Raw genomic sequence first — 26916 nt, 5'->3', positions numbered from 1 at the left:
TATTGTGCGCAGCAAATACTCGATGAAATGCCTCATTTGACAAGTCTCGATAGTCTTCAACAATACTCAATAGTTTTTGATAGCCAATCTTGAAAAACCTCTACATATCATAATAGTTGTTGATATATACTAGCATAAGTCTTGACACGTTTCTACCAAATGCTCAACAAAAATGGTTCAATAAAGTTTTTTCTGATCATCATGACTCATTATTTAAAAATCCTGGCTTACCATGCATATATTGTACATTTCAAAGAAGTGTGCTATGGTAAATCATTTCATGGTTTGGTGTACGATTTCTGATAATCAATGGTTGTGGGGGTGCAATGCATTAAAGATATCAGGGTGAACGACTGAAAGTAGCAAAAATTTATTGGAAAAATTTTATTTAAACTCACATAAACTCTCTCTAAATTTTAAATATGATGTTTTTATTATCCTTTGCATAATTACCATTAAGTACAAAATAAAATTAACAATAAAAATAAAATTTATCAATAAACTCACACCTAATAATTAAAACATAACCATCACATAATCTTTCTTTTACACGGCACTCACGCTCCATAGGTCAATATACTATATTTTGGTACATATATTTTGGTACGTGCATTTTGGTATATATATTTAGGTACATTAATTCAATATAATACATTTCAGTACACATATTCAGGTTCATTATAATATATTTTGATACAAACATTTAGGTATAAACATTTAAATACAAACATTTCAGTACAAAAAAAGTCAATTTTATATATTTCGGTACAGTCATTTCTGTACACTTACACATTTTTGTATCACAAATTTCTTTTAATATTATGTTCATTTATAATTTAAAAACTAAATATGTGCATATTAATAAAATTAAAATTTAATGTGGAGAGATTAAATAAAAATACACATTAAATAACGAAAATTGAATATAAATTTTAATAAAAGTACACTTTAACGGATTAAATTGAATATGTAATCTATTACCAGTTTTTTTTTTTTAATTTTAATCTTTTGCAAGGTCTATGTTCAAAAACCCCTAATTTTTTTTTTATACGAACTGATGTCTCCCTATCACGATAAAAAAAAACAATAGAGAGTAGGAAAATGAAGATCCTTAGCTCCAATGGTATATGCAAATTTAACGGCAAGCAAGCTTTTATTTTCTGGGAATTACTGGAAAGCAAAATACAGAAACGACACCATCCATGTATACTAATACTACCTTACAAGTAACAAAGAAACGACAATAGCAACACTTGCTAATGTATATATTGTTCATGACTGTGCTGAAGCAACAATTGTTGCCCTTCGGCCTTTGTAATAGTTCAAGAATGCACTGCGATCACGATCAGGTAAGTTTTCTTTGATTGTTGGAGACTCCTTGAAACTTTGAATCCACGCATGCAAGCGAGGAAAGCTATCAGCTTCAAACACTTTAACACCGGCTGATTCCTCCAGGACTTCCAGCCACAAAGCTATCCACCCAAATGCCAAGTCGACCAATCCAATCTTGTCGCCGCCAAAGAACTTCTTGTTTCCCAGTCCATGCTCTTCCAAGATTTTAAGATTTTCCTGCGCTTCTTTTACCGCTTTCACTTGTTCTTCCCCAGTGGCGAAAAAGAATCCAAGAAAAGCTCGGTTCTATGTTGCACAAAACATTTTGGTTAGTTTGGTTTAAATACAATGTTAAGTTGATAGACAATCTGATCCGTCATGTTATTACATCATCACCAATGTTGATAACATACTAGAATAATATAATTAAAATCATATGCTCAATCATTGTGATGACATAATATGTTAAAACTGTCAAGAATAATTACCTTGTCCTCTCCAAACTTTGTCCAAAACCGATTCTCGGCTCTTTGGTGAGGGTCTTTAGGAAGCAAGGGGTTGTGTGGCCATGCCTCTTCAATGTACTCAAGAATGACAATGGACTCAGCTGTTGGTTTCCCATCATGAACAAGAACAGGTACCTTCTTGTGCACTGGGTTGTACTTTAGAAGCTCATCACTCTTGTTGAATAACACATCCTCCTCTACATACTCATACTCCACACCCTTGAGCTTTAGTGCCCATATAACCCTATAAACATATGGACTAGGCCACAGTCCTAGTAGTTTCACTTGTGCCATTTTTGTAATTTTTGTGTTGAGATTCCTGATTTGTTGTGCTGGGTTTCTAGATCTATTTATACCCCCACAATTAAATCGGCTGCTTGTGCTTCAAGCACATGGTTTTGGGAATTTAGGGAGGAATTGGCTTCTTTCATATAAAATATTATTGGAAGGTGCATGTGTACGTGAGTGCTTACACTTCTGCCATTTTTGTTATTTTCAATCAATTTTGCTGCTTGTGCTTCGAGTACAGGGCCTTGGGAATTTAACGGGGAATTGGCTTCTTTCATATAGAATATGCAAAAAAACTTCAGTTGTACATAACATTTTAGTTGGAAAATGAATAGTTAAAATTGAAAATAAATGATTTAATAATTTAAAAATGGCTAAACATTTCTTAACACTAAGTGTTACATATAATTAAAGTCACATCATAAAATATGACATCCTTAGGTTATTTGGTCAAGAGTCCCTAATAGATGAATGAGGATCCTTTCTGGATTCTCAAATCGTGTTCGTTCATCGTACATCGTGCGGTCAGTTTTCGTCAGATATTATTCATATTTAATTTTAAATAAAAGTATTTAAAAGGATTTCTGACCACACGATGTACGATGAATGAATACAATTTAAGAATTTTTAGAATCCTTATAGAAAGTATCCGGAGATCCTCATTCCTAAAAGATGACTCCCTAGACGCTGAAAATGGAGTACGTGTATGTGTACGTCAGTCATGATGTCTTCACAAGAAGAAAATAAAAGAACAGATTGCATATGCAAATTAAACTTTTATTGGGGTTCTATTCCTGATAGGATGGTATATAAATCATCATTTTTAAAAATGAATTTAAACGAAAAGTTTTAGGTACTGTTTATTTTAACGAAAAATCATATTTTTACACTAAAAAAATAATTATGATACTATTCACTTTACCTTTTATTTTGTCTTTATCGTTAAAATTCAAAATTTTCCAATTTTTTTCATTAATTTTCTTTTCTTTAAAGGCTATCGTGCCCTCTTTGGATATGCTGACCACATGCTTTCATATACTTTTCTCCTAATAGCACTTAAAAGGGAAAAGCATTGCATCGTACATTTCAAAAGTACGCTTTAGCTAACGTTCTTGAGCAACTCTTGACTATTGATGATGCATTGTCTGAGCTGATGTGTGTGTCGACGTCTAACGGTAGCCAGATTCAATTAATTAAAAGACTAGTCTATGATCTTGCTGATGCAATGAACTTCTCTCTTAGGGGATTGAAATAAGCCAACAATTTGCACTAATGGATAGTATTAAGTTTTGTTGTATTATTAATTAGTCTGCTGCTAATGGAAGCAGCTTTCATATATACATATACCCACACGCATGCATTAAACAATACAAAAAAAACAGATGGCATCCTTGCTGCCCATGATGCAGCAACAACGTGCAAATCCCTGCTGTCTAGGGTGTGGCATCCACATGCATCACACAAAGCACAGATAGTAAAGGTGGCGTGCTCACTGCAAGTTAGAAGCACAAAAGGCTGAAACCATGTGCATTATTCCTTCTGTCCAAGTTGGTGGGACAGGTTCTCTCAACACTCCCCCTCAAGTTTGGAATGAATGTTGATTATTCCTAACTTGCAAAGCAAAGTCGTAAACTGGTATAAGCTCAGTGGCTTTGTGAAGATGTCGGCTGGTTGTTTCATGGTTGAGATGTGAGATGTCTCGATCATTCCACTTTGAACCCTTTCTCGTACAAGATGGCAGTCAATTTCTATGTGTTTGGTTCTTTCGTGAAAGACCGGATTCGAAGCGATGTGAAGTGCCGCTTGATTATCACAATATAATTTGACTGGACGTTTATGATTGATGCCCAAGTCTTGTAGAACAGATTTCAACCAAGTGACTTCACAACAAGTTGCTGCCATTGAACGATACTCCGCCTCTGCACTAGAACGTGACACAGTATTTTGTTTCTTACTTTTCCAGGAGATCAAGGATTCTCCAAGAAATACACAGTATCCGGTGGTAGAACGTCGTGTGTCTCGACATCTGGCCCAATCCGCATCACAAAAGGCATTCAATTGAATTGGACTTCTTGCAGAAAGAAAAATACCTTGCCCTGGTGTGTGCTTAACGTATCGTAAGACTCGCTGGGCTGCCTCCAAGTGTGGAGTTCGAGGCTTCTCCATAAATTGACTAAGAATATGGACAGCATACACCAAATCAGGGCGCGTGATTGTCAGGTAGATTAGTCTCCCAACAAGTCGTCGATAAGAGAAAGGATCAGTAACCAATTGTCCTTCGTCCTTTCTGAGTGATAAGTTTTGTTCCATAGGAGAGGTGGCTGGTTTTGCGCCAAGATGACCTGCATCCTCAAGTATTTCAAGGGCATATTTTCGCTGTGAGAGAGTGATCCCCTTGCTAGAGCGAGCAATTTCAATGCCCAAGAAATATCTTAATTGGCCAAGGTCTTTCAACTTGAATTGATTCATAAGAAAAGACTTGGTATCTTCAATTGCTTGTATGTTATTTCCTGCCAAGATAATATCATCAACATAGACAAGGAGGGCAGTGAATTTACCATCATGGTTTCGGACGAACAATGAATAATCTGTCTTGGATTGTTGATAACCGGCCTTTCTAAGAGCACAAGAGAGTTTGATAAACCATTGACGAGAGGCTTGCTTAAGTCCATACAAAGATTTATGAAGTTTACAAACTCGTGTCTCCCCCTTTCGTCCGAAACCAGGAGGCAAGGACATGTAGACATCTTCTTCAAGATCACCATGGAGGAAAGCGTTATTAACATCAAGCTGGTGGAGGTGCCATTGTTGGACCGAGGCAACAGCAAGGAGTAGGCGAACTGTAGTCAATTTTGCAACCAGAGCAAAGGTTTCTCGATAGTCTAAGCCTTCAATTTGGCTATAACCTTTGGCAACCAAGCGTGCTTTATATCTCTCAATGGATCCATCGGATCGAAATTTGATTTTGTAAACCCATTTACATCCAACCGGCTTCTTGCCAGGGGGCAATGGTTGCAGAGACCATGTCCTATTCGCAGCAAGGGCTGCCAGTTCTTCTTCCATAGCGAAACGCCAGTGAGGGTCGTGTATAGCCTGTGAGAATGAGCTGGGTTCTATGGCAGCTGAAATGGAAGTGGTGAAAGCACGATGTCGAGCAGATAAACGATCGTATGTGAGGACATCAGACAAAGGGTAAGGAGTACCTGGTACTTTGGTCAACGCCGAGTGAGATGAAGGGACGGACCGAGAAGGGAGGTTGATGTCGATGTGATATTGTTGAAGGTAACCAGGTGCATGAGTGGGTCGTTTAAGACGAGGTGGGGAGGTGGAAAGAAAAGGAGATGAAACCGAAACAGGACTCACCGGCGAAGAAGAGGATGGATCGACGGAATCCTGCTCCAGTAGAATGGACGGATGAATGATGGGATCATCACAGGCAGTATCTTGAGTATGTGGAAACATAAGTGGTGAAACTGCAGCAGAAGATGAAAAAGGGAACACATGTTCATGGAAAATAACATCACGGGAGATAAAGATTTTACCCGTGTGAAGGTCGTAAACTCGATATCCCTTTGTGCCATATAGATACCCAAGAAAAAGACACCGTGTGGCTCTTGCATCAAATTTTGTGGGACGATGGTGGTGGGTGGAAGAAAAACATAAGCAACCAAACACTCGCAAATGTGCATACGCTGGCTGTTTGTGGTGAAGTATTTCATAGGGTGATTTGCCTTAAAGAAGAGGAGTGGGAGTCCGATTTATGAGATAAGTGGCAGTGAGGATTGCATCACCCCAAAATTTCTTAGGAAGATGAGATTAAAAAAGTAAGGCTCTAGCAACATTGAGTAAGTGGCGGTGTTTGCGCTCTGCTACCCCGTTTTGTTGGGGAGTAGATGCACAACTTGTTTGATGGAGGATCCCCTTATCTGAAAAAAATTGGGTCATAAAAAATTCTGGACCGTTATCACTACGAAGAACCTTGACTCGTGTGGAAAATTGTGTTTCAACAAGGTGGATGAAAGTGATGAGATAAGATCGTGCATCTGATTTGTGATTCATTAAATAAACCCATGTGCATCTTGAGAAATCATCCACAATAGTTAAGAAATATTGTGCCCCTGTGATAGTGGGAACATGGTAACCTCCCCAAATGTCAACATGAATTAACTCAAAAGGAGCCTTTGTGGTGATAGAACTCAAAGGAAAAGGAGTACGTGTTTGTTTGGCTAATGGACAGATCAAACAATCATCAATGCTACAAAAATTCAAATTTTTAATGCAAGTAGAGAGATGCCGTAAGGTCTTGTTGGAAAGATGGCCAAGGCGTTGATGCCAAAGCTGAGAAGAAGAAGAGGCAACAATTGACGCTGAATTGCACCTGGTTTTCATCACATTATCAAGGTAGTAGAGTCCTTCTCGTTCAGTTCCCGTCCCAATCATCTTCCCCGATCGTTGGCCCTGAAGTAGACACATTTTATCAGTGAAGATGACAAAGCAAGATGAGGTATTAGTGAGTTTGCTGACAGAAATTAAATTCAGTTTAAATGATGGGACACAAAGCACGTTGTGAAGGGTGAGATCATTCGAGAGATGAACTGTGCCAATATGTGTGACATCGGCAAGTGCATGATTGGGTAAGTGCACTTGTCGATTGTATACTGGAACACTTGTGGTCATTAAGCTTGGTGAGCAGACCATGTGGTCTGTGGCGCCTGTATCGAAAATCCAGTCCCTTCCCTTATTGAGAGCAGAAGCACAAAAAACTCTACCTGACAAGTTATTCATAGTAGAGGTGGTACCGACATGATTAGATGTGGAGTTGGATTGACTCTTATCAAGGAGTGCAAGCAGATTGTGATATTGCTCGGAAGTGAGGCTGTAGGGCGAAGGAAATGTTGCTGGAGGCGTTGGCTGGGTATCAACATGATTAGCCTTGGAATTGGAACCCCTGCGATCCTGATAATCTCCCCTATTGCTGTTGTCTTTCGCCTTTTTCAGTTTGCGGCATTGATCAATGGTGTGACCTTTCCAATTACAGTAGTCGCACTTGAGGTGTGCACGACAGGTATCTGAAGTGTGTCCAGTTGCATCACAACGACCACATTTTAGATGGGAATTTCTTGGAGAAAAATTCCTACCAAAGTTTCGCGTGTTATCCCGCACGGCGAAAGCTGCGGTATCGGTGACTGAGGACCTTCCAGGAGCATGTATTGAAACTGTTCTTTGCTTCTCATCTTGAATAATAAGTGAAAAGGCTTTGTTGACAACAGGGAGGGGATCCATAAGTAAAAGTTGCCCACGAACCGCAGCGTAGGATTCATTGAGGCCCATGAGAAACTTCATGGTTTTCTGACTTTGCTGAAACTGCATTAATTCTTTTGCAGCTCCACATGTACAGGTTGGGAGAGTGCACATGTCATCACGTTCATCCCAAAGACTTTTCAGTTTGGTATAATATGCACCAATGTTCAAATTTCCTTGAACACTTCCATGTATCTCTTGTTCAATATGGAAGAGATGTACACTGTTTGTGTGAGAGAAACGTTCCTTCAACTCATTCCAAATATCAGCTGCAACATTGTTGTAAATGACACTTGCTCCGATATCTTTTGAGACAGAGTTGAGCAGCCAGGATTTCACGAGGTTGTTGCAACGAGTCCACTGTTGGAATTCACTTGTGGATGCAGACTCGGGCCTTTTAATGGATCCATTGATGAATCCTTCCTTGTTCTTGGCATTGAGGGCCATGGCCATGGCTCGGCTCCAAGTGGAGTAATTTTCGTCATTCAAAGGGTGTGTGACGAGGATCGCTCCAGGCTGATCAAAGTGATGAAGATAAAGAGGATCGTTGGGATCTTCATATTTGGTGTGTTTGCTGGAAGAGTCAGTTGCCATGTCGGCAGACAGTGTGCAGTGGCTGTGCTTGGCTGTGCTCTGCGGCTGTGCTTAATGGCTGTGATAGGTAGAGCAGCGACGAGTGACGGTAGAGCAGCGACAGTTTGTAGATAAACTGTGTTTGCTGAGGAAACAAAGCCGTGTGAAATGCCAAGGCCGTTGACACCAGGGAACTGAGCAGCAAATGCAGGGGTGACTGCAGACTTGATGATGTTTGTAGTGTTGCCAGCAACGCCTAGGCCCGAGAAAACAAAGTCATCTACTTTAACTGTTGCAGGGCTTTTGCAAGAGTAGCCTGCAGGGTCGTCAGGAGCTGTGAGGTCTGCAACGCAGAAGTCTTGCACAGCTGCATTAACATTTCATAGTATTGCAGCGGAAGAGTAAAGGCAGAGCAGAGCAAAGGATTGCCTATGCTCTGATACCATATTAAGTTTTGTTGTATTATTAATTAGTCTGCTGCTAATGGAAGCAGCTTTCATATATACATATACCCACACGCATGCATTAAACAATACAAAAAAACAGATGGCATCATTGCTGCCCATGATGCAGCAACAACGTGCAAATCCCTGCTGTCTAGGGTGTGGCATCCACATGCATCACACAAAGCACAGATAGTAAAGGTGGCGTGCTCACTGCAAGTCAGAAGCACAAAAGGCTGAAACCATGTGCATTATTCCTTCTGTCCAAGTTGGTGGGACAGGTTCTCTCAACAAATAGTATTATTTTAATACGGTTTTGTGTATTTTTTCATATGTATTCTAAATTATATGATCTATTTATTGCAAAATTTAAATTAAGCATCAAACTTGTTTTAAGAATATTCCAACGACACATGTAACCATTGGTAAATAATTGATTCCAACAATACCATATGCCTTAAAAATGTATTCTGACAAAAAGAAAAAAGTTTTGTCGGAAAAAATATGATTACTTCTGACAATAACTAATCACTCTTGAAAATATAAAAGCATTAATGAGAGGACTTTTTTTCCCTCAAAAGTACAAAAACATTACCGATAGGATTTTTTTCTCTCGAAAATACTAAATCAATTTATTCAACATGAGTAAACCTTCGGAAATAACCATTTAATTTTTTATAAGAACTTTACTCGTCGTTAATACAAGTGGTGCCAATTCTTCCCGCCAAACAAAAGTGCATTTCCGACGAAACTTAAGACTTTTTCCAAGGACATTATGGACGTTGGCAATAAAAATTTGTTTCATGCCATGTTACTGACGACCCATATTTTATGGTCATAAAATGTGCTTTTTACGACGGTTTTCCTTAACCACGGGGACATCTTCAGAACTGCTTATCCAAGTTTGCAAGTGAGGAAACATATTTGGTTCTAGCAACTTTAAGCCAGCTGATTCTTCTGTAGCTCCTCGCCAACCAGCTATCCATCCCAAATGCCAAGTCTGCCAAACCAATTGTCTCCCTCCAAAAAATTTCTTATCCCCAAGTCCATGTTCTATTGTTTTGAACACTACTTGGGTTTCTCGTTTAGCCTTCTCATGCTCTTCACCAACTGGTTGAAAACATGCAACAAAAGTTGAAGTCTGCAAGGCTCAGTTTAATAAAAATGAAAATGAAAATAATTATCAAATGGATTCTTTCTATCTGTTTGTCTTCCCTTAGTTAAAGGAATTCTTATGTTCGACATTTAGTTGTGGTTAACCTCGTATACATATGGCAGCGGACCTCCACTGTGAGTGCATTATAGCCCGTTGTAATTAAAATATCTTTCTAAATATTTTTATCATTTCATTTGACTCAAAGACTTTTGACTCTTTTACCATTAATTTGTTAGCCTGTCTGAAAAATAAAAAATTAGAAATTCGTGTACATAATCGAAAATTGGAGTTATACTTGGCAGAGAAAAATTGGTGTCCTTGGGAAACAATCAAAATTACTTTGAAAGGTCATCTCATTCTCATCTGGTCAAAGGGGATCCAAGAAATGAGTTTGCCAAATCAAATTTGATTTAAAACTTAGTAATTTCAACCCTCTTATGTGGAATTATGCATTAAGGGAGCCGCACTTGCAAGAAATTTGTATTAATATATTGAAATTAACGCTATTTTTTTTAAAAGTTCAGTAAATCACAATTCATCGAAACTCATACTTCTTTTAAAACTCCTAACTAGAACAAACGTCAATTTTTTTCGAAAATCCAAGAAAACCTCTTAACATGGTGAAAGTGAATCTAACACGAATCTTTTTGCAAGTTCAAATAAATTTTTTGCATGTTGAAACAAACACAAACCATTTCGAAAGCCCAAAAACCAAATCTCATTTTTTTTCTTTTTTCTCATCTCTCCTTTTTACCATTTTTTTTTCTTTTTCTTCATTTTTTTTTTCCTTTTCTTTTCCTCAAACTCAAAACCAAACTAAACCAATAATAAAATAAACACAAAACAAAGAACCTTCATGATAGGAAATGGATGCCTACCATTACCCAAAAAAAAACTTTTTTTTTCATCTGTTTTCTCCATCGTTTTCTTTTCTTTTAAATTTCTCCTTAATCTTATTTCACAGCTGCAGAAACTATTCTTCTTCTTCATTTTCCAAAAATGTGTATAATCTTCACCCTCAGGTTTATGGCTTATGGCTTATGGGTGCACAAAAAAATTAGCTTCGCACACTTACAAAGAAGCACTTTAATACTCTATTTTTCTCGGTAAGGAGGTTTTTTATAAGATATATATTAAAAAAAAAAAAGGGAATTAAATCAAATCAAACCTTTGTTCACAAAACAGAGAAACGTAGACCAACTTAAATCAAATTTTTAAAATACTTTCTTTTATATTTTTCAAAAGAAACAATGCACCATCCGGGTGAATATTCAATAGGAAATTTCAAAGCCTTCTTCATAGAATCAGTATATAAGGAGTCCAGGACTCGGCGATTTAAAGAACGCATATAACTCAACAAAGAATGGAAGAAGTGAAAGTGCTTGGAGCTTGGCCTAGTCCATATAATTTCAGAGTGATATGGGCTCTAGAGCTCAAGGGTGTGAAGTATGAATACGTAGAAGAGAATTTGGTTAACAAGAGTGATTTGCTTTTGCATTACAACCCAGTTCACAAAAAGATTCCGGTACTCGTTCACAATGGGAAACCAATCACCGAGTCCGCTGTGATCCTCGAGTACATTGAGGAGACTTGGCCCCAGAATCCCCTCCTTTCAGATGACCCTCATGAGAGAGCGTTGGCGCGGTTCTGGACAAAGTTTATAGACGAAAAGGTGATTGTTTATGTCATACAGTGTCGTATCTATATTATTGTTCACCGAATTCACAGTCTGACAAGCATAACATGTATTGCTTTTGTAGATTGTTAGGGTTTCGGCCTTTTTTGGTCATTACTAATCAAATGAACATTTCAATTTGTGTGATCAAGCAGGGGTTACCTTATCTTAAATTTATGGCTGATGGGGAAGAACATGAGAAGGCTGCAAAAGAAATCAGAGATGTATTCAAGATCTTAGAAGAGCAAGCTCTGGGAGAGGAGGACTTCTTTGGTGGCAATGAAATAGGGTTGGCTGACTTGGCGTTGGGATTTATAGCCTCCTCTTTTGGAGTGATTGAACAAGTTGTTGGTGTCAAAGTACTGCATGCCAATGAGTTCCCTCGCTTGTGTAATTGGATTAACAAGTTTAGGGAAAACCCAGCTATAAAAAAGAGCCTCCATCCTGATAAAATGTTTCTGTTTTACAAGCAGAGGAGGGAGATGATCCTTGCTTCAAGGCCTTGAATTGCTTTCTTTCAGCATCTTTTTAGCCTTTGCATATATGAAAGTGGTTAAGACAAAGAAAGAAAAATAATGGTTGTTATTCTAAAAAAATGTTACTAGTCACCAACTCGATTAATCCATAGACGTTTAAAATTTTAAGAAATGGCGTTTAGACCTATTTAGGCACTTGCCTAGGTCGTAGTTAGACAGAAAATAGATAACTTTCATTTTGCATTTTATTTTTTCAACAAATTATAAGAGACTTGTTGAATACTTGGATGAACGCTCATTATATGTTTGTTCCTCATGTTTTCAATATGCTATAATACTATATAATCTATATCTCACTGTATTTCGTAATTTATGTATCTCAATACAATTTTTTATTTATATTAAGTATAAGTATATATTTATATGTTATATAATAAATTTAATTAAAATTAGAAAACCGCCTAGGCCCCTGCCTGCCGCCCGAGTAGCGCCTAGCGCCTCTTAGAACCTTGGGGGCGTTTGTTTGCCCTCACTAAGTCGGACTGGACTGGACTGGATTAGCTATTAGTCTAATACTGTGTTTGTTCCATGCTGGGACTAACATTAATGAGACTAAAGGGGACTAGCATGGACAAAACCCTTCACTAAGAGGTCTTAGTGAGACCCCCCAATAACCATGGGACTGGCTAAGACTATCCTCTATTTCTCGTCCTTATCATACTCAACAACCACTCCCGACAGACTCCTCGTCATCTCCGGTCACCTAGATCAATCATTAACTTTCCAACTCTCTTTCAGATCCATTTCACAACCAACTTTCATATAAAATATACCAAATTGAAGCTGGGAGTGACAAGATTACGATTTTACTTGAATTGAGGCCAAAATGTGGTCGAATGTGGCCAAAAAATGGCCTGGAAGTTTCGGCCTGTTTGGGCTTCTTCAAATCCATGACAAATTCGAGCATGCAAAGCTAAGATCTCGGTCCAGGGATGGTGATGAATTTTTTGGCGGTACTAACTTCATCCAATTTAATGAGGGTTGACCAAAAAACACATCGGGAAACCTGCAACTCGTCGGAAAAATTGGAGCTGTGAGGTTCCATTCGAACAACGTATAGCTAGAGAGGGAGGGAGGACAGAGAAATAAAGACTGGAATCAATAAGGAGTTTGACCGGGAATGAGAAAGAGACATGAATTGAGAGGTCTGAGAGAAAAAAAAGAGGGAGAGGGTGGGACGATGAGAGAAGAGGAAAAGAGTGGGACGGAAATGGTAGGAAAAGATGGAGAAAAAGATAAGATCATAATAAAATATTAATAATTTATATATTAAATAAAATAATATTAGAATTTGTTATTATCCAGCTTCTTAGTTCAATACTGCACCAAACGCTTCACTAAGTTAGTCCAGTTTAGTCTAGTCTAAGCCAGTCCAGCTTAGTCCTTGAAGCTAATCCAGTCCGAGATAGTCCGGCGCAACAAACTCCCCCTGATACTCTACATCCATAACAAGAAAATTTTCAAGCGTCATAATAACAAATGGTTGGATACTTGAAAAAAAAATTCAATCACTTATATTATGACATTTAATGTATCAGACCGTGTTCTTGGTGCATTGAAAATTTTCTTGCCCAAAATATATTAACCCAATCACCCACTCATCACTAGCCTATTGACACACGCGCGTGTGACAATTTGTTCTTTTATTTATTTTTTTTAATTTTAATTATTTTAAATATTATTGTTTTTATTAAAATATAATTTGAAAAATAATAAACATAACCACGCATGGTCCCACTACGTTGTTTTTGTGAAATTATTATATTTTATAAATCCTAATGAGAAAAGAGTAAACCGGGTATTAGAAACTTAGTAGGTTTGTTGGACCGGATTATTTTAGATGTTTTAGCAATTAAGATGGACTGACTTGGCTTGGACTAAGCAGGATAAGAATAATGAAGTATTTAGTGCAATGACGGACTATATTCTAAACTAAAATATTTTAATTTTTTTGGCTCAAAAAATTAATTTTTATTTTATTATTTCTCTCTTTATCTTTTGCACCCCTCACTCAACAAAATGCCATACAAACATCGAACTTCAAAATGTTCAAATTTTGCAGGGCAGGTGATCGAAAGGTTGATTTTGATAACTCCGAGCCTCCACGAAACAAATGAGATAATCCATTAACACATAACCCTGTTCAGTTGGTAAAACATCAATCAATTCAATATTCATGGGCAAAATCTTGATTAATTTACACTGAACAAAATGTTTTGGTCTTAGAACATCACTAGAGGAAAAAATACAACCTTCAAAAGGAAATCACACCTAAGCAACTACTTAAAAAAATTGCTAGGAATAATTAATCTTTATCACAGCTCTTTCTTCAAGTCTTTAATCTCGTAAATTGCAAATAAGTCGCTTGGCAGATCATGTCGTGCTCTTCTTACGCTTCTTCTTCCTTGAAGCAAAGCTACTCGGACCAATTTCTATGGACATTCTTTTCGTCCTGCAAAGCATGAGAACAATAATTGAGTACTTTCAGCAGAACAGCGTGTGGCGTTGGTTGTAACAAAATAGAGACTAGAGAGCAAACAAAGGATCTTATGATTTCTTCCCCAAATACAAGTGTCCAACAAAAATTAAGAAGCGTCATACCGCTTGGAGAGCTCTTTTAACTTTTCGTCGCCATCTTCAAATGCACCATTTGAAACTAAAGATACAATGAAATTCAAGGCCAGTTGAAAGATCCAAACCAACAATAACATATGCAAAATATGAAATGCTGGATCAACATTATACTTTTGTTGTTCACAACTAAAGACATACCAGCTCCATCAATCTCACCATCCTCGTTCTCTGACTTTGAACCGGAATCCCACCTGTCACCTCCCTTGACAAAGTCCCAACGTTCTCCCATTGGAGGCATCAAAAAGTCAGTTTCAATGGTACCTTGAGCATATGAAAGATTACACCAACTAACCTCCGGTTTAGCGGGAGTTGTCTCCACTTATGCAGGTCCCAAAACTCACATAGACAGGGAAGACAATATACTCAATGTAAAACTTTAGAACACTAGGGTTTTCAACTCAGTTGCATACCCATATAACGATGGGTTGCAGTATATTTATACACATCAATTTCAGATTACAAGTAGGGTTTTGAATACCCTATTTGCACGGATATCTTTGAATTCAAAATACAAAATCACAACAAACTTATCTTTGAGCTATTCAAACTAAAACCTGACCTAGCAATCTTATCCTTGAAGAGTTTGTTTCGGAGCTGAGTTTCTGATAAGATTGACTTGGTCTAACATCCCCCCGCAAGCTGGCAGGTCGAGCAACCACTGGAAGCTTGGAAACTAACAATTTGAAACGTGAAGAAGATAGACCCTTTGTGAACTAATCGGCAATCTGGTCTTGGGAACAATTAAAATGAACCAAAAGTTGTCTGCATACCACCTTTTCTCGTACATAATGGTAATCCACTTCCAAGTGTTTTGTTCGTATGTGGAAAACAGGATTGGAAGCCAAAGCAATCGATGAAACATGTTAGTCATGAGTCAATATTAGGAAAAAAAGGAATGTAAATAGTAGGAGTCCTTTATTAAGTAGGTTGTTTATAAGCTTTATTTAGTTTCCTAGTTGAACACTGATTGTATATATATACACACACATATATATATATATATATATAAAGAAGCAATACAATTAAAAAAAAAAATTCCTGTAAAAGTTCTATTTGGTATCAAGAGCGCCGAAACCCTAGTTTTTCCGCTGTGCTTGGTTGACTGTTTTCTGCAAATTTTCTGCAGAAAACAGTGGTACCGTGTGTGTGTGGTATTGCTGCGATTTCTGCAGTGTTTTTCTGCAATTTTTCTGCAGCAAACAGTGTTGCTTTGTGTGTATGGTATTGTTGCGATTTCTGCAGTGTTGCCATGTATGTATGGTAGTGCTGCGTGTGTGTGTTGTGTTTTTCTGGCAGTGTGGTGAATCTCAGTATCAGTCTTGCTTTATTTTTTTTTTGTGAGTAAAGTCGAATGGCATCAGAAGGAGGCAGTGGCATGTTGAAGTTAGAGGGCAGTTACTTATGCTGTCTACGTGATTAATCGTATGCCCTCTCGGGTGGTTGATTTTCGCACTCCTCTTCAAGCCCTCACTCACCATGTTCCAGTGGTATCTACTCATACTCTCACCCCCCCCCCCCCCCCCCCCGCGGGTATTTGGGTGTGTGGCTTATGTGTATATTCAGAAAATTCATCACACTAAGTTGGATCCATGTGCCCTTCGATGTGTGTTTGTTGGTTTCTCATCTCACCAAAAAGGATATAAATGTTATCACCCTGAGACTCGGCATATGTATGTTACCATGGATGTGACCTTTTCTGAATCGGAGTATTTTTATGCTCCCGTATCTTCATCTTCAGATCACCAGGGAGAGAGCCATAGTGGTGATCTGGAATGGTTGGACTTGGGAGGGAACATTGTAGCTGATGCCGTGCATAATGAGGCAGTGATCATAGATGTCGTGCATGATAATGGGGCTGGAATGCCACGGCAGATTGTTGCCGAGAGCGGCATGCAGTCAGGAGTGATTGCAGCCGAGAGATCTGCAGTCAGGGCAGATTGTTGACAAGTCTGCGGACGTAACCCCCTCTCTCTCTAGCTCCACAATGCTGCCCAATGAATCTTCTCTGGATATACCTGAGGTAAGTATTGTGGATGATTATGTAACTAACGCGAGTAATGATGTAAATGCATATAAGCTGCCACCGAGACAAAATCGGGGTGTGCCACCTGACAGGTTTTCTCTGGAAGGCAAAGTGAAGTATCCAATAGCCAACTATGTCTCCTGCAATGGTCTTGCACCAGAACGCAAGACCTTGGTGGACAATATGGAGGCTATTCGAGTACCAACCCGTGTGAAGGAGGCTCTAAAGGATCCAAAGTGGGCAAAAGCAATGGATGAAGAAATGTTGGCATTACAGAAGAATAATACCTGGGAGGTGATGTCCTTACCAGAAGGAAAAAAAATAGTTGGATGTCGGTGGGTGTTTACTGTCAAATACAAAGCCGATGGATCATTAGACAGGTACAAAGCAAGGTTGGTAGCTAAGGGATACACCCAAACATATGATGTAGATTATCAAGAAACGTTCTCTCCAGTTGCCAAGATGAATATGGTACGTGTTCTGATATCTTTAGCTGCTAATATGGACTGGCCATTAAAACAGTTTGATGTGAAAAATGCTTTCCTCCATGGGAACTTGGAGGAAGAAGTATATATGGATTTTCCTCCTGGATACAGTACTGGCAGAAATACCGGAGTATGTCGGTTGCATAAGTCTCTTTATGGGCTTAAGCAATCACCTCGTGCATGGTTTGATAGGTTTACTCGAGTTATGAAAAAGTTTGGGTATTATCAGAGTCATTCTGATCATACATTGTTTGTTAAACAGAGGCATGAGAAAGTGACAGCTTTAATCATCTATGTAGATGACATGATTATTACTGGAGATGATTTTGATGAGATTTCAAGGTTGGAGAAAAATCTTGCGGCTGAGTTTGACATGAAGAACCTAGGGGATTTGAAGTATTTTCTTGGAGTCGAAGTTGCTCGATCTTCGAAAGGTATTTTCTTGTCACAACGTAAGTATGTTTTGGATTTGTTAAAAGAAACTGGTATGCTGGGATGTAAGCCAGTAGATACTTCTATTGTTGAAAAACACCATCTATGTTTAGATCCGAATCAGAAATCTGTTGATAAGGGAAGATATCAGAGACTTGTAGGGAGACTAATTTATTTGGCTCATACACGTCCTGATATTGCTTATGCAGTGAGTGTAGTAAGTCAATTTATGCATTCACCGAGTGTAGATCATATGGCTGCTGTTATGCGCATCTTAGCATATTTGAAGTCTGCACCTGGGAAAGGAGTTTTATATCGGAAGCATGGACATTTAAGGGTTGAAGGGTTCACAGATGCTGATTGGGTAGGAAGTGTGGGTGACCGACGGTCTACTTCGGGATATTTTACTTTTGTAGGAGGAAATTTGGTTACATGGAGAAGTAAAAAACAGAAGGTAGTATCAAGATCCTCAGCTGAGGCTGAGTATCGAGGGATGGCTCACGGCATTTGTGAGATTCTCTGGCTTCGAAAACTTCTTGAGGGGCTTGGGTTCAAGCCAAAGGAGACCATGAGACTATACTGTGATAATAAGTCAGCGAGAGATATAGCTGATAATCCGGTACAGGATGATAGGACAAAACATGTGGAAGTTGATCGACATTTTATTAAAGAGAAACTTGAAAGGAAGATTGTGTCAATACCTTTTGTAAATTCGGAGGAGCAACTTGCAGATGTTCTAATTCATGCTGTAGGTAGTCGAAAGTTTGATGACTCACTTGTCAAGTTGGGCATGTGTGATATCTATGCACCAACTTGAGGGGGAGTGTTAGTCATGAGTCAATCTTAGGAAAAAAGGGAATGTAAATAGTAGGAGTCCTTTATTAAGTAGGTTGTTTATAAGCTTTATTTAGTTTCCTAGTTGAACACTGATTGTGTATATATATATATATATATTTCTAAAGAAGCAATACAATTAAAAAAAAAGATTCCCGTAAAAGTTCTATTAAACATTGTCACACCAAATCTACGGCCGATGAAGATAAATATGAAGATCTTGAAACAAGCTGCCTAACCATGATAATTCAGCTGCAGTATAAGCAAGTTGCCTATCATCAGCCTCTGTACTAGACCTCGAAACAGTCTTTTGTTTCTTTGAACTCCACGAAATCAAATTTGTTCCCAAATAGATACAGAAACCACTAGTTGAATGATGAGTATCCAGATTTCCTGCATAATCAGCATCAGAGAAAGCATTTAATCGAACATTGCTAGGTTTATAGACAAGAACATGATCGTACGTGGTCTTTAAATAGTGCAAGATCCTCTTAACCGCCGTCCAATGTGTAGTCTGAGGCATATGCATGAACTGGCAAACCTGGTTCACAGTATAAGAAAGATCGGGATTGGTAATCGTCAAATATTGCAACACTCCAACAACCATTCGATATTGTTCTGGATTCGAATAAGGTTCACTATCATATTGACCTAGCTTATGTCCCGTAGGCATAGGAGTGGAATAGGTTGTACATCAATAAACTTTGTGCGCTCCAGCAGATCCAACGCATACTTGGACTGTGTAAGATGCATATTCTGCCCATAATAAGTAACCTCGACACCCAAAAAATAACTTAAAGGACCTAAGTCCTTTATAGAAAACAAAGTGTCGAGCTTCTTGATCAACCATTGCATTTGTTTATCATTATTGCCTGTAAGAAGAATATCATCCACGTAGATAAGTATAATCAAGTAAACTCCTCGTGATTAAACACGAACAATGAATAATCACATAACGATTCTTCAAACCCAAGTTGAAGGAGAAAATCCGAGAATCTTCGAAACTAGGCTCTGGGAGCCTGTTTTAAACCATACAAACTGTGTTGCAATTTACACACATAATTGGGATACTGTTGATCAAGAAAACCTGGCGGTTATTTCATGTACACATCCTCATCCAAATAGCCATGCAAGAACGCATTCTGTACATCTAATTGTCTCACACTCCACTTCTTTGATACGGCAAGACTCAAACCAAGTCGAATGGTGCTATGTTTCACGACTGGACTAAACGTTTCATTATAATCCACTCTGGATTGCTGATGATAACCATTAGACTGTAGGGCTCAATACCATGTACAACTTTAGAACACTAGGGTTTTCAGCTCAGTTGCATACCCATATAATGATGGGTTGCAATATATTTATACACATCAATTTCAGATTACAAGTAAGGTTTTGAATACCCTATTTACACGGAGATCTTTGAATTCAAAATACAAAATCACAACAAACTCATCTTTGAGCTATTCAAACTAAAACCTGACCTAGCAATCTTATCCTTTGAAGAGTTTGTTTCGGAGCTGAGTTGCTGATAAGATTAACTCGGTTTAACACTCAATACATACTTGACAGAAAAAGATTGGGAAAAAAATGTTGGACATAAAAAAGTAAATATGAAACTTGTAGTTTGATCATATATAAAAATGGGGTACATTGGTATCATGATTGTACGCATTATTTGGACCTTATGAAGTGATAAAACAACAAACTATAGCAACAGTAAATGCGAAGTGGAAGATAATCCAGGGAAACCTCCGCAATTATTCAACTCTCCCAACACTATTTGCTCGACTTCGTCCCATGTTTTTGCCGTCTTGAGTTCGTAACAGATGTTAAAAATAGCTCCCAATACATTCTATTCGTGCAGAATACAGTAGCACCTACACAGACGAAACCATCCAAAATAAATTCAACCACCGCCATTGTTTGGGCAACAATTTGCACGGAAGTGGATAAAACATAAACATCAATGCTTGATAGAACAATGACCAACTAACGACACTGATACGAAACATGAACAAAGATTGGATGTAAGAGCTTAAAATATAAGATTGGATTGGCAAATTTGACTGCTCATATTCAGAATGTAATTTCATTTTTAAACCAATAGATGGCAAAGGGGCTGGAAAATTCACTCAATAGATGGCAAAAAATCAAAGGACCGAACATCGACATCATAACTCATTTTGATTTCTTGAAATTAAAAGAAGGTATATCTAAGCATAATGATAAGGATTTTACCACAACTGCAAACGGGTTAAAAACTCATATATTACTTGTAAGAATGACAAGGATATTGTAGTATAAACGGTTCTTGCAAGATCGTTGGGATTATTAAATAAATTGAAGCAAATCAAATTCCAATTAATTATTGTTAAGTAGAAAGTTGAGATGATTGATTTTTATGACCTAATTTAATAAAAAGAATTTAATTAATAAAAGAAACTAATATGCACTATTAAAGATGAAGAAAAAGGAAACAGTTTTGTAGAAATCAAATTAAAGAAAGCACTAGAGTTCCACCATCACCTAGCAATCCTATGTATTTTTACCAATGACTTATGATCTACACATGCCACTTTTAAGGTTAGGTCTTCCTAATTTATATTCTACTTGGAACCTCCAACATAGAACTATATCTAACATGCAACCCGTTCGGACGTTCGGATCAAATCTGAACATGAAAGCCTCAAATCTCCTCCAAATTTGGCCCAAAATAGCTTGTTTTAAAGATCAGGACGTTCTGAACACATCTCCAGAAGGCCACGAACCCATATGAGGTCATCTTGGGCTCCAAAAACACTATTCAAGCCCAAAACGTCAATATTCCAGCACCGCGCAACGCTCCTTTATTTTATCGCCAGAAAATAACCGCTTGGTGGAAAAATCTGATATTTTGACCCGATCAATTTAAGTGACTCACAAACGTCCTCCAATTAGAATTACTCCAAAATTCGTCCATTTGATCATGTTTTGCTCTAGAGGAAGTTGAAAGTCCGATATTGAAAATACAATTCAAAGTATCAAAATTCTTTCAAAATATTAACCAAAATATACTAAGAATAGGGTAAAATATATAACATAAAATCTACTCATCACATAACAACTCCCCCATCGCATTTCTTCTATAACTTGGAATCAAAGCTTGAAGCAAGAAGGATTGTATGAGAAATCAATCAGAACCCAGTAACAATTTCATAGATTTCGAACCCAAAACAACAAAATCAATGAGAACCCAGTAATAATTTCACGATTTACAAAACAAAATCGAAGAAATAGATTGTCAGATTTGGAATTTACCAAATAGGAGCAAGACGAGGACAAGCAGGAGTAGGACGAGCGAGGAGGACGACCGAGAATGATGAATGAGCAACGCTTTTGAAGACTGGCTTAGCAATGCTGTGATAATTGGGGTTCCTCGCTAAAACCTCTTAGCGAAGAGGTTAGTCGGAGTGAGTACCGGCTAATCCCATTAAATTTTATCCTTATGTCTAACAAACACTATACAACACTAATAAGTATTGGTTTGGTCTTATATATATATATATATATATATATATATATATATAAATGGATATAAAAAAATGTTGAGCTCAAAAAGGTGTTTGGTAAACACTTAAAAACAACTTATTTTCACAATTTTGGGTGAACAAAGCTGAAAACATGAAACAACAAAAATGAGCTTATTCTCACAGCACAGCGAAGCAGTTTTTTTTTCAAAGTACAACAATACCAAACCAGCACTAAGTAGTCCAATCAGTCCAATAAAATTTAGTGAGCTCAAACAAACACACCCTATGGTGTTAAAGTCATGCAACTAAACAGTGCAATTTTTTTTTTTAACAAACGATATTATCTACGCTAGTGGGGAGAGGATAGGCTTAATCTCATAATAGACTAGCAATAATATAGTTCAAATTTACCTTTAGCAAGAATCGAATTTAAAACATTTTACTTACAAGTGAAGATGAAGATCACTAGATCGTAATTTTAGCTAAAGATAAAGCTTTTTTGGTCCCTCAGAAACAAATAAAAATAAATAAATAGAAAATATAAATAAATAAATAAAAGGAAAAATCAAGTGAGAGAATAAGACTGGCTTTAATTACCACCATTTGGGTTGTGGGAGGTGGCAGTATTGTGTTCATCCAAATATGGCCTCCCAAGAAACCACTGCCAAACTCTAAAAAGCAACAAAAGAACTCTGAACTCAAGCGGTGGCCATGGCTTCTGTGGCAAATTCTCCCTTCTACATTCTCAAACCTCCAAACCACACTCACTACAAACTCAGCAGTGGAATCACAACCACCCTCTGGTCATTCTCTTGTAGCAATGCACAATTTCTCGCTCTGCAGACCTCAAAGCACAAGTCTTCAACCATCACATGCTTTGCAACTGATAAGCAAACTTCTTCTACTGAAATCAGGTCTTCCCTTTTCCAGTATTTTGAGAATGATTGTTTTGCATGATTGGTTTAAGAAAAGTCTGCACATATAGAATCGGTTTCAAACTTTCTATTTAAAAATAAAATTAGAAATACTAAACAGGAAATAAACCGTATAGATAACAAGGTTTAGTGTCCCGTTATTATTTATTTAGTATCCTCTCAATTCTATTTTCGATTAAGTTTATAACCGGTATTATATGCGCATATTTTGGGGAACTATGGTGGAAGCTTAAATTGTCCAATAAAACTTTACTATTCTATGCACTTCAATTTAGAACCAGTTCCATTCACAGTACAAATAGATGGATAATTGATAAATTCTATCTATTTGTACTGCGAATGGATCTGGTTCTAAATTGAAGTGCATTGAGCAGTAATGGGGTTCTTTCAAATTTCCAAACATCTTTGCTGACTTGGGTTCTTTGCATTCCAATGCCTTGTGCTATATCAGCTTCTGTTTTACACATTAGGCTTCCTTGTAATCATAGGTTTGTTTGTTCCTCAGCTCCACAGCCAGGATTAGGAGTGAAGTTCTCACTCCCTTTCGCTCCGTTCGAATGTTTTTCTACCTTGCTTTCATTGCAAGTGGTGGTTTAGGAGGATTAATAGCAACCACACAGTTAATTGCAGCACTAACAAATCCATCAAGAGCACTCGACGCCCCCGAAATTGCAAAGGGTCTTGGCATAGACCTTGGAGCAGTGTCTCTCTTTGCATTCTTGTATTTGAGGGAGAACAAGGCCAAGAATGCACAGATTGCTAGGCTCTCTCGAGAGGAAAATCTTTCAAATCTCAAGCTTCGTGTTTCTGAAAAGAAGGTCATTCCTGTTAGCTCTTTGAGAGGGATTGCTCGGCTTGTAATATGCGCTGGCCCTGCATCGTTCATCACAGAATCGTTCAATCGAAGTGAGCCTTTCACTGAAGGGCTTGTGGAAAGAGGAGTGCTTGTTGTGCCCTTGGCTACGGATGGAAACGTGCCTAGTTTTGAGTTTGAAGAAAGTGAAGAGGCTAAGGATATTACTACGAAGAGGAAGAGACTCTGGCAGCTAACTCCAATTTATGTTACTGAATGGACCAAGTAAGTAAACCTTTTGCAAAACAAAATGATTTAATCATTTCAAGTTCTTATTCCCTCTTCAGACACGCTCATTTTTTCGTTGGAAATTGCAGCTGGTTGGACGAACAAAAGAAGCTGGCCGGTGTCACCTCTGACTATCCCGTGTAAGCATTTCTTCCATGATTGCTTCTGTCTTTAATTCCACTAGGCAAATTGCCTTATGCCTAATCTATTATATTACGACAGTTTGCCTAGTGGAATTAATATAAGATCACTTCGTCAGTAATTCTACATCATTTTCTTTGTTTGCAGATATATATCTCTTCGCCTGGATGGTCGTGTTCGTGGCAGTGGCGTTGGTTACCCACCTTGGAATGCTTTCGTTGCACAGTTACCACCTGTAAAGGGAATGTGGTCTGGTCTTCTCGACGGGTTTGATGGAAGAGTTTAAGAAAATATTTTTTGTTTGTATAGATTAAATTCTAGTTGGATTACTTGAAAAGCTATGAGATAAGTTAGTTTCTAGTCATTCATTACTTGTCATGACTCTGCAATTTGTTGAGAATATTGTGATTTTATGTGCATTTAAAGGCATGCATATCAACATTTCGGGTATCTGCTAACTCTCTTGTATTATTGGGTGCTTAACCACATGGATTTTCGTTTCGACCAAACACGTAAAACATACTTTCTCTGGTGCCAACAAGGGTTTGCAGATTCTGAGACGTAAAGTACTTAAACACTTATGCATGAGTAAACAGGTCCTGCCTGTGCCTATTGGGAACTGGAAATCATCTTTGGAACTGCTTTCGACTTCTACCTGGATAATGGAAAAGGGAAGTTACTTCCGCACAACCTTTTCTCTCTTTACACACCCCTATTTACTTATGGTCTTTGGATTGAATAACTGAAGGAGAATCGACAGAAAAAAACTAAACACTGCATAAGATTAAAAGAGGTTTCTAATGATTTACCGCGGAAACATACCAATATGATACACCGCTTCCCTCTCTATCATAAGATAAAGATACACTGACAAAGAGACAAGCAGTGTACGGCTCCGGTGTATGAAACCAGTATAGGATAATTTACAGCGTATAGATGCATGAAACGGGCATATGAATCCGGTGTATAAATACGGTATATATTATGAATTTATATCGATCTATTCGTATTTTGAGCAAGCAGTGATAGAAAATAACTAAGAAAAGGTGGAAGAAGAAATTTAGAGTATGATACACAAATAAAGGGCACCAACAAGTAAGGAACAAACTGAGAGAAGGACAATTTAATTAAGATTACAATTTACAGTGCCACTACAAACTCATTTAACTTCTTCAATCTCGTCCAATGCATAGTTATTCGTGGACACATTGGCATAGTTAACTTTGTTGAATCGGACCACGACAGGGTAACGGGTATTCGGATCCTGCAAAATAGATATCCACATTTAAGTACTCCATTTTCTTTTTCAAGTTCATTTTTATTGAGAGAGAGAGAGAGAGCTGTCAGACCTGATCCACAGCCACAACAGATCCAATGCCTTTGAACCAGTAGGATTCCCTCCTAAGAATCTTCACCTGTGAAAGAAAGTATAGAGTTATGATTCAAAAAGAAAAAAAAACACTATGGAGCCAAGTGAAATAGTCAAACTGATCAACGTTTCAATATTCATCCTCAATTCAATTCTTCTCGTTCTAATGCCAGATTAGTAAATGAGCCAATTTCTTGTATATTCAATTGGTCGTGTATTAAAACCAAACACAAAACCATTTGTTGAAAAATTCATACTCAAGAACATATAGTAAGGTCTCTTGTGGCTCGACCTGGGTTGGACTATTTCTATCTAATTAGACTAACGAACACTTGGGACCTCTTACTCACTATGGACTAACTGAGCTCTTTACAAGTTTTTAGCGATATATTTTGTGTAATGTAATATTGGAGGAGTGACAATTTAAACAAAGGATTTCAAGTGCGAGGATAACACCTTTAATGATTTAAGCTACAAGCCTTTCAAATTCACAATTAGTGTTGTTTAAATCCCTACTTTTTTTCTAGGTTATTTGGTTTTGATTTTTCTATTCAGCAATTCTACAAACCAATTGACAATTTACTCACAACAATACTTGAAAAAGAACACTAATTTATTTCTATTATTTTTTCACATGAACTAACCTTAGTGCCTCTCTTGGGTCCAATTGGTGGTGGCTTAGGCTTAGGGGTAGCTGCCCCCTCTGGTGCAGTCGTGGTGGCGCCCGGCGGCGTAGCGGCTTCTTCAGCTGCCCTGATCACAAACCTGGCATTGCTTCTTGTGTTGGTGTTGGGTTTTGAAGAGAAAAACAGCATGCTACTCCGGCTGGAAGCTGAGCCTGCGTTGGTGGTTGCAACATTTGGTGCTACCACAAAGCCTGAGGCAGCTGATGCCATGCCACAGCCAGCCATGTGTGAGATTTCTGTGCTGCTGTTGGTCACTCTAGCTCTCTGTGTGCTAGCTTGTGCTGAGATTGTGGCAGAAGTTAATGGATATAAAATTAAGACCAGAGGCTTTGAATGAACTGGGTTTGTGTTGCTACTGAGGACGACAGAATTATCTGATCCTGGCAACGCGAGATAATTCGTTGCCTCCACTAGGGTGATGACACGTGTGCACCATATCCTTTTTGTTTGGATAATATGTGATTACATGTCATATTTGATTATGGACTTGCTGAGTGGACAAACCAATATCTTTCTTTTTCTTCCCGTGAAATTCTTCTAAATAATAATGAAATTGAATTTCAGAAAAAAAAAATCTAAAAAATAATTCATTAACTGAAAAATCTGCTTTATTCATGTAAATGTTCCAAACTGTTGTAGTTTTACCAAAACATGATTAAAAAACCAATGCTACTTTGGAAGAAAAAAAAATATTTTTACGTAATTGTCCGTAGCATATAAATATTATCATGTACAAGATGAAATTAACAATAAAACTAAAATTTATCAATAAACTTACACCCAATAATCAAACTTTTAACATTAAGCAATCTAAGATTGTGATTCGGGTTTAATGAACATTATGAGAAGATCGACAATGAAAAGATTGACCGAGCATTTTCTAATTTTGATATACAGGACTCACAATAAGAAAAGTTTGAGTGAGCACTTTTCTAGTTTTTCTAAAAAAAAAATATTTTTTATTAAATAAC

At 37.7% G+C, this 26916-nt stretch overlaps 7 protein-coding genes across 7 annotated transcripts; 2 read left to right on the top strand and 5 right to left on the bottom strand.

The window, feature by feature from the left end:
• Positions 1 to 1126: 1126 nt before the first annotated feature.
• Positions 1127 to 2173, bottom strand: LOC103960232 (glutathione transferase GST 23). Its single transcript, XM_009372673.3, has 2 exons — positions 1821 to 2173; positions 1127 to 1638 (listed from the first exon to the last, which is right to left on the bottom strand). The coding sequence occupies exons 1-2, from the start codon at positions 2130 to 2132 to the stop codon at positions 1273 to 1275; spliced, it is 678 nt and encodes a 225-aa protein (XP_009370948.2). The 5' UTR covers positions 2133 to 2173; the 3' UTR covers positions 1127 to 1272.
• A 4373-nt stretch (positions 2174 to 6546) lies between these two features.
• On the bottom strand, positions 6547 to 7880 carry LOC125472548. The gene is made up of 2 exons (XM_048574188.1): positions 6896 to 7880; positions 6547 to 6584 (listed from the first exon to the last, which is right to left on the bottom strand). The coding sequence occupies exons 1-2, from the start codon at positions 7878 to 7880 to the stop codon at positions 6547 to 6549; spliced, it is 1023 nt and encodes a 340-aa protein (XP_048430145.1).
• A 32-nt stretch (positions 7881 to 7912) lies between these two features.
• On the bottom strand, positions 7913 to 8522 carry LOC125472547 (auxin-binding protein ABP20-like). Its single transcript, XM_048574187.1, has 2 exons — positions 8513 to 8522; positions 7913 to 8367 (listed from the first exon to the last, which is right to left on the bottom strand). The coding sequence occupies exons 1-2, from the start codon at positions 8520 to 8522 to the stop codon at positions 7913 to 7915; spliced, it is 465 nt and encodes a 154-aa protein (XP_048430144.1).
• Positions 8523 to 10927: 2405 nt separating this feature from the next.
• On the top strand, positions 10928 to 11882 carry LOC103961448 (probable glutathione S-transferase). The gene is made up of 2 exons (XM_048574141.1): positions 10928 to 11271; positions 11430 to 11882. Exons 1-2 carry the CDS (start codon positions 10963 to 10965, stop codon positions 11778 to 11780), a joined length of 660 nt encoding a protein of 219 aa, XP_048430098.1. The 5' UTR covers positions 10928 to 10962; the 3' UTR covers positions 11781 to 11882.
• A 6526-nt stretch (positions 11883 to 18408) lies between these two features.
• On the bottom strand, positions 18409 to 18891 carry LOC125472546 (uncharacterized mitochondrial protein AtMg00810-like). Its single transcript, XM_048574186.1, has one exon. It carries the CDS (start codon positions 18889 to 18891, stop codon positions 18409 to 18411), a length of 483 nt encoding a protein of 160 aa, XP_048430143.1.
• Positions 18892 to 22337: 3446 nt separating this feature from the next.
• Positions 22338 to 24340, top strand: LOC125472520 (protein LOW PSII ACCUMULATION 1, chloroplastic). Its single transcript, XM_048574122.1, has 4 exons — positions 22338 to 22647; positions 23174 to 23746; positions 23839 to 23889; positions 24038 to 24340. Exons 1-4 carry the CDS (start codon positions 22445 to 22447, stop codon positions 24174 to 24176), a joined length of 966 nt encoding a protein of 321 aa, XP_048430079.1. The 5' UTR covers positions 22338 to 22444; the 3' UTR covers positions 24177 to 24340.
• Positions 24341 to 24937: 597 nt separating this feature from the next.
• On the bottom strand, positions 24938 to 26293 carry LOC125472521 (photosystem I reaction center subunit IV B, chloroplastic). The gene is made up of 3 exons (XM_048574123.1): positions 25904 to 26293; positions 25240 to 25305; positions 24938 to 25154 (listed from the first exon to the last, which is right to left on the bottom strand). Exons 1-3 carry the CDS (start codon positions 26168 to 26170, stop codon positions 25050 to 25052), a joined length of 438 nt encoding a protein of 145 aa, XP_048430080.1. The 5' UTR covers positions 26171 to 26293; the 3' UTR covers positions 24938 to 25049.
• Positions 26294 to 26916: the final 623 nt, after the last annotated feature.

This window comes from the organism of the source record quoted next, unplaced genomic scaffold (assembly GCF_019419815.1).
Source record: "Pyrus x bretschneideri cultivar Hongxiangsu unplaced genomic scaffold, Pyrus_bretschneideri_v1 Contig7, whole genome shotgun sequence".
Classification (NCBI taxonomy): Eukaryota; Viridiplantae; Streptophyta; class Magnoliopsida; order Rosales; family Rosaceae; genus Pyrus; species Pyrus x bretschneideri.
This window is presented reverse-complemented; position numbering and strand designations above follow the sequence as displayed.

Coding starts and splice junctions, on each gene's coding strand:
- LOC125472548 (XM_048574188.1), bottom strand. CDS start 7,880: ATGGCCATGGCCCTCAATGCCAAGAACAAGGAAGGATTCATCAATGGA. Junction 6,585..6,895: donor TACTATGAATAACTTGTCAG/GTAGAGTTTTTT, acceptor TGTCTACTTCAG/GGCCAACGATCGGGGAAGAT.
- LOC103960232 (XM_009372673.3), bottom strand. CDS start 2,132: ATGGCACAAGTGAAACTACTAGGACTGTGGCCTAGTCCATATGTTTAT. Junction 1,639..1,820: donor CAAAGTTTGGAGAGGACAAG/GTAATTATTCTT, acceptor TGTGCAACATAG/AACCGAGCTTTTCTTGGATT.
- LOC125472546 (XM_048574186.1), bottom strand. CDS start 18,891: ATGCCTACGGGACATAAGCTAGGTCAATATGATAGTGAACCTTATTCG.
- LOC125472521 (XM_048574123.1), bottom strand. CDS start 26,170: ATGGCTGGCTGTGGCATGGCATCAGCTGCCTCAGGCTTTGTGGTAGCA. Junction 25,306..25,903: donor GACCCAAGAGAGGCACTAAG/GTTAGTTCATGT, acceptor TTTCTTTCACAG/GTGAAGATTCTTAGGAGGGA. Junction 25,155..25,239: donor CTGTTGTGGCTGTGGATCAG/GTCTGACAGCTC, acceptor TCTATTTTGCAG/GATCCGAATACCCGTTACCC.
- LOC103961448 (XM_048574141.1), top strand. CDS start 10,963: ATGGAAGAAGTGAAAGTGCTTGGAGCTTGGCCTAGTCCATATAATTTC. Junction 11,272..11,429: donor CAAAGTTTATAGACGAAAAG/GTGATTGTTTAT, acceptor GTGATCAAGCAG/GGGTTACCTTATCTTAAATT.
- LOC125472520 (XM_048574122.1), top strand. CDS start 22,445: ATGGCTTCTGTGGCAAATTCTCCCTTCTACATTCTCAAACCTCCAAAC. Junction 23,747..23,838: donor TATGTTACTGAATGGACCAA/GTAAGTAAACCT, acceptor TGGAAATTGCAG/CTGGTTGGACGAACAAAAGA. Junction 23,890..24,037: donor GTCACCTCTGACTATCCCGT/GTAAGCATTTCT, acceptor CTTTGTTTGCAG/ATATATATCTCTTCGCCTGG.